General features: G+C 41.3%; 1 protein-coding gene across 6 annotated transcripts in view; it reads left to right on the top strand.

Annotated features, from left to right (window-relative positions):
* The window catches only part of cacna1ia (calcium voltage-gated channel subunit alpha1 Ia), a 195,658-nt gene that overhangs the window by 167,379 nt on the left and 21,521 nt on the right, over positions 1 to 6,758 (top strand). For all 6 annotated transcript variants that reach the window (XM_005946876.3, XM_014329075.2, XM_042213936.1 and 3 more), the window contains exons 30-32: positions 4,377 to 4,455; positions 4,670 to 4,791; positions 6,240 to 6,695. In XM_005946876.3, the coding sequence (XP_005946938.1) occupies positions 4,377 to 4,455; positions 4,670 to 4,791; positions 6,240 to 6,695 (657 nt within the window). The remainder of the gene's footprint in view (positions 1 to 4,376; positions 4,456 to 4,669; positions 4,792 to 6,239; positions 6,696 to 6,758) is intronic.

Genomic DNA, 6,758 nt, shown 5'->3' on the forward strand with positions numbered 1-6,758 from the left:
TGTGTGTGAGATATTGAAACAGTGAGAGCGACTGCATTATACCTGGTGAGAGATTTAACCTCAGGTGATACTACGCTATATTTCACAGTGAAAATGAAATGGCTAGCTGCCAGCTTTTCATCACATAGGACATTGAAGAGATTATTGACATTTCAACAAAGGCTTAAGAATTCAGCTGAAGAGGCAAACGCTTGATAATGCCATGGGAGGCCACAGAATATGAATTACGCTACCGTGGCACATGGCGACAGATGGCTGCTACAATAATAATTTATGAGATAAAACATCATTTCAGCACTCCACAAGTTACACAGTCGGTTTCTGCCGTTAATAGATCATGACAAGACATGGAGATGTAATGAGGGATCCATACACTGAAAGGGTGTGTAAGCTTAATAGCTCAGTGACATGTTAAGAAATGCATTTTCATGGCTTGTCTTTACAAATAGGCAGTGAGACAAAGTCATTTACCCTGAAGCGTTCTCTGTTAATCTTTCCTCCTTAACTGATGCAAAACGGCTGCAACCTGTCACTAACAGTTTATGCCACGTTAGCGCTAAAGCCGATCCAGATGTGTATTTATTTTTTTGTCTGGAAAAAACTCCAGAAATGCCTGTGGAAACTGTAGAAATCATTTAGAAAGCCACTTTCCCTTAAGAACACAATCAAGTTTTGAAAAGGAGCAGTTAATATGCGTGTTTGCTGCCAAATTAAATCATTAAAATAATAAAAGATAGCTTCATCTTTCTCATCTTTGCAAAATATAGTCTAAAGAAATAGCAAAGTAGTCCATGTTATTTTATAAGTATAGATTAAAGTCAATAATTTTCACCAAACAGATGATTAGCCTTAATACTAGACTAGCAAAACTTGATTGTTAGTTCATCATTATTGATTGGCTGAGGAATCCAGGAAGAGTAACACAGAGATACAAACTGTGTAGACACGTTCCTCTGTTGTGATGCATTTACTTCCATTATTTTCAGTCCAAAGGAGGACTGGGAGGGTTTAACTGTTATATAATTCATATTATATGTGAGGCAAGTCTAAGGGGCTAGGGAAAAATGGCTGTTTCCCTAACTGGGTAGCAAGTGATTGCAAGTGAAATTAAAAGTGAGTGAAATTTGCAAAGAGGGAGCTGCACTAAAAACCTTTGGTGATGCTTTGGTCACTAGCAGGTTGCTGCTGTTGCCAGTAGATTGCATGCAAGACACCACTTGTCTACAAACACTCCTCATTTTACCCTGCAGGCTGTAGTGAAACTTGAAAAGGTGTGATGCAAACTACAAAAGGGCAAATGTCGCCTTCAAATTAAAAGCTCTGCATTATCCTGAAACCAACATATTTCAAAAAATTTTCTGCTTCAAGTTTCTGTTGCACTTTTCAAAGTTCCTCTACCGCTAATTTGTGTTTGGAGAACGTAAGAGAACGAAATACATGAGCTTATGATCGTTGGTCGGACAAGGTGTCTTCACCCCTTCCCCCCTGATTCAGGGCCTTCTTCCAGAGGGCAGCAGAGTAAAGAGTTCATGTGAAAGTTTGGTAGTATATTCATGGTTCTCTGATGCTACAGTTGTCCCTGATGGGTGGTAAGTGACACCTGACAGTCAGCAATAGCCAAAAACAGTGTGAAAAGTGGAGCTGGGGTTTGGAGGCGGCGCAGGAGCTTGCAATGGACAGCAAATGTGACCAGGCTAAAGCAACTTAACTAATTACAGGCCTTATCATAGATTTATCAATTGGCTGTGTAGGATGTTATCAGCTGATCCATCAGCTGTTGTGAGCTGGCTGTGAGAGCAGCTCCTTTGCTGGGATTGAAGCTGAGTTTGACTTTCTGGCATACCTGAACGAACTCCTTCTTCTGCTTTTTTTCCTTTTACTTTTCACTATATTTTAAATCTCTTTTAATCAATGCTGTTGGCTTAGCAGATAAAGTACATCAGGTATTATATGGTATGTCATTATCATTTTTAACACTTTTTGAAATCATTTTCATGAGATATAGTAACAAAGACAAACCCTGAACATATTTAAACCCTGAGCATGAAAGAGCTACTTTTAATGTATTCCACTAGATTTGTTGTTCTTTGCTGGAAAAGTCCTTGTCTGAAATCCATTGACAGCTAAACTAAATGAGAAATGTTTGACTTGGCTTCCATTTACTGAGAGCTCTCCGACTAAACCAGATATTACTATCAAAGTTCTCTTTTTCACAATTATTTTCCTCTTCAGCATGGCATCATTAAAGATCCTGCCTCAAACAGAGCCAAAAAAAAAGCCTGGCAAAGCACCACAATGTAATTTTCTTTATAAAGTTCACTTGCACAACAGCTGATGTGTAATTTCCTGTGAACAAATTCTGCCCTAGCCGCCGTAGTGTTGGTGCAGTGTTCTTCAGCTGAACTGGCAGCAAATCACAAGTATAGTTTCCTTGAAAAGTCTCTGTGCACTGAGTACTGAGGCACACATTGAATATTCCCTCATTCTCAGTGGAACACTGCTGCTTGCAGAGCATTAAAGGCGGTGAATAGGAGGCTAGCTTTTGCATCTCTTTAATAGGATTAGAAATGTTTTTAACCATACAACATCATCACTATTAGGGTGAAGCAACAGAAGGCTGTTTCGTGGCATGGATCCAAGCCAAGTCCCAAGAGCCCAAGCTGAAAAATTCACAGAAGCATTGTGGCTTTAGTCGTGTCAAAGTCTGTTTACAGAACCAAGAAGGGTGAGAGGAGCATGACAGAACAAGTTGGAATATTGGATTAGGTCCGTGCATATCCATCACTCAGTGATTTGTTTAATGATAAAATATAATGAAAAGGAGTTTTCTTCCGAAGCACTATAGATACTGGAAATCTTGTAAAAATGAAATTGTATTGTATGAGACCTTTTCAAAAGCAGCAACAAAAATCATTAGAATTGACATAATGTGTGACTGTAATAATACACGTACTATAGTATCATCAATTTGTGTTTTACTTTGCAATAACACATTTTATGGATGCAGACGAAGCAGTGATCGATTTATTTCTAGTCATAAGAAAAACACTCATGGGCCACTTCATTAGTTACACTTTGCAAGGAGTAGAACTGCCTTAATTCTTCATGCATGGCTTCAACGAGGTGCTGGAAGCATTCCTGTAAGAGTTTGGTCTATATTAACATAACAGTATTGTGCAATTGCTACCCATTAGTAATGTGAATCTTCCATTCCACCACATCCCAAAGTGAGGTGATTATTTGAGCTTTGTGGCATGATGTACTATCCTGCTGGAAGCAGCCATCAGAAAATGAGTACATCATAAAGGGATGGACACAGTCAGTAACAATAACCCAGTCGAGTGTAGTGTTTAAAAGATGATCAGTTAATACAAAAAAATAATTCCTACACCACAACCTCCAGCCTGAACTGTTCATACAAGGCAGGTTGGATCCATGCTTTCAAGGTTCAAGGTTCTTTATTTGTCACATGCATAGTTATATAGGTATAACACACAGTGAAATGTAGCCTGACACGCTCCTCGACATGTGCAAAAATGGGGGGGGGTAGAGGAAGAACATTACATATATATATAGTATATACATTGGGTGAATGTGCAGTAGTAGCAGCAAGCAGGTGAATTCTGTACATTAATATGAATAGACATCTGACTATTTTACAGGATAGACAATATAAACATATTTAAAATTTCATTGTGTTTATAACAAATTGTGACCCTACCATTCAAATAATGCAGAAGAAAGTAAGACTCATCAGGCCAGGCCAAGTTTTTACAATCTTCTGTTGTAGCCTCAGTTTTCCGTTCTTAGCTGACAGGAATGGAACCAGTGTGCTCTTCTGTTGCTGTTGCCCATCTACTTCAAAGTGTAACATGCTGTGCATTTACAGATGCTCTTCTGTGTAACTTGCTTATAACGAGTTGTTATTTGAATTACCGTTGCCTGTGTGCCTGATCACATGGCATCAACAACGCTTTTTTACCCAGTGCACTGCAGCTCGCTGGATATTTTCTGGCTGTGTGTGGAAAATTCCACTAGATCAGCAGTTTTTCAAAATACTCAGCCCAGTCTGTCAGGCCAGTCATGCCACATTCAAAATCTGCAATGTTATTGGCTGATTAGATATTTGCAATAACAGTCAGTTAAACAATTGTACTTCATAAAGTGTCTGGTGAGTGCATTTAGTTATGCGCATATATTAGTGTTTAGAATACGCTTTTGTTTTTCACTAAAAGGACTGTAACTTGTGCATTAGACACTGACCCGACCATAATGCCATCTACAAAGTTCTTCATTCCTGCAGATATTAAAATACTCTTTATGAATTTATGACAAACACGCAATAATACCTTTTTCCTTCTGTGTGCCCGTTGTAGGTGGGTAACCTGGGCCTGCTCTTCATGCTGCTGTTTTTCATCTACGCCGCCTTAGGAGTAGAGCTTTTTGGAGAACTAGGTGAGTTCATATAACATCCTAAAGACTGCCTTGAGATAGCAGCTAAATATTTTGTGCTCTCAGAATCAGATAGTGTTTGGTCACACTGCTATCGATTCAGTAACAGACAGTATCTATTCAGGATGGACTTAATTGGAGAGATTTTGCTTGCCATTTTCCTCTCACCCCTCTTTTAACTTCTTCTTCTCTTGATCCTTCTCGCTCTTATTCTCAGTTTGCAATGAAGATTACCCATGTGAGGGTATGAGTCGTCACGCTACCTTTGAAAACTTTGGCATGGCCTTTCTTACATTGTTTCAAGTCTCAACGGGTGACAACTGGAATGGCATTATGAAGGTACAAAGCAATAGTATGAAGATATATTTGAGTCAGTCTTATTTACTAGATTGAGTGCATGTGAAAGGCTTCAGTCTGATGCTACACAGGGTAAACATGCAAGTATATTTTTAACTGTGATTGAGAGAAAACACTATTTAAAAATAGACTCTTTAATAGTAAACTGTCAACCATCCTGGCCTTCTCTCTAATGACAGCAATGAAAAGGAGATGTGTTAGCTCAGCACAGGAAGCACACATTTCCCTACTGATGGAAAGAGATGACTGCCTCGTGCACATGTAAAAAAAACCAACAAAAAACCCCACCAATTTCCTCTGAAATCACATCCACTTCCACCAGGAATAATCACGTCTCCTCCACGCTCCGAGGCTGCACGGGAATCAGAGATTATGCTGTTGTGTGTCGGGTGTGGACCATTAGGCACACGCTCGATGCAGGCAGTGTGGATGATAGCGGGCCATGAAGCAGGACAGCGGGCCACAGATGGTGCCCCTCAGAGTAAATCTTAGCCATTTTATCCATCAACTTGCTACCTGGGCTGTGAGAGAGGTTAGACCTGCTCTGCTTTAGTGGAAAGGAAAGCAGTAATTAGTCATGCAGTGACGATAGAGAGGAGGAAATAATGAGGGAGAGTGCAGCGGGGAGAAAAAGGAGGCACTAGCCGACTGTAATAAGAGGGAAGATGAGAGGAAAGGAAAGGGGTTAAGAGAACTGACCAGTTATTATGCTTTCTCCTCTCCAGGGGGTGAGGGGCTGTGGGTGTGGGATTACAGCAAAAATGCAAAACAGGGAAGAGAGTACGTTTGAAAACGGAGGCTCGGATGAGGAGAAAATGGAAATATTTAAGCAAAGAAGATTGAAAAGGATGCAGAAATGATGGGAGCTTTGTGAAGAGGCACAGGGTCTGTAAATGTCAAAGCAAATTAGACAGAAAAGACCAGCTTCAGCTCAGAGGGCTAAAATTGTTATGTGTGGTCACAGCCTGGGTGAGATATGTGTACTTCCTCCAGAAAACACTTGTCACTTTGGTTCTTCTCTGCCTGAACTCCGCTGTGCACGTGTTAACCAGACTGGAAAACCACTAATAACTTTTCAAAAGACAAAAGTAAAAATATCGTCCCCTTGTTATTTTGCACAGAAGCAAGTGTATGAAGATAATACAAGCAGGCATGACTACAAAGAGCCTTGTTAGCATGAGAAAGATAATTCTAGCAGTAAAATTACTTTTTGTTGTGAATGATTAAGTTGCTTCAGGGCTGAGCTCGCATCAATACATGACGACTTTTAAATTTTGACTCGAGACTTCTTCTCATCATCTCCGCCACTTTCCAAATATTCAAGAAGAAGCTCTTAACCAAAGAGTGACATTTGTGATATCTTATCTGTTTTGCTCCCTTTCACCCAAAACTACCCTTGACCAACCTCTCCTCATCCTCTGTCTGACCAGGATACGTTGCGGGAGTGCCCACCAGACCACGGCACTGATGTGGACTATGCCTGCAATCCAAGCCTTCAGTTTATCTCGCCCATGTACTTTGTCTCCTTCGTGCTCACCGCCCAGTTCGTGCTCATCAACGTGGTGGTGGCCGTGCTGATGAAGCACCTGGACGACTCCAACAAGGAGGCCCAAGAGGAGGCGGAGATGGATGCAGAAATTGAGCTGGAGCTGGCCCAGGGCACCCTCTGTTGCATGGGCGCCCCCGGTTGCGGGGGTGGGGGGGTGGATAAAGGACTAGTCGTTGCTGGATCGAGGCCTGGAGGCACAGCGGGAGGAAGAGACAGAGGAAGTGCCCGAGGAGAGAGAGGAGAAGGAGTGAGAAAGCTGCGACACGCAGTCACTGCTGCGCACCAGGGACCATATAACTCCAGTGACTCCAGCCAGACTATGTACTCACCAGCACAAGTGAGTCTGTCTGCGTGTGTGTGTGTGTGTGTGTGTGTGTGTGTGTGTGTGTGTGTGTGTGTG

Source organism: Haplochromis burtoni, unplaced genomic scaffold (assembly GCF_018398535.1).
Source record: "Haplochromis burtoni strain Fernald_Lab_line unplaced genomic scaffold, NCSU_Asbu1 Contig_498, whole genome shotgun sequence".
Taxonomy (NCBI): Eukaryota; Metazoa; Chordata; class Actinopteri; order Cichliformes; family Cichlidae; genus Haplochromis; species Haplochromis burtoni.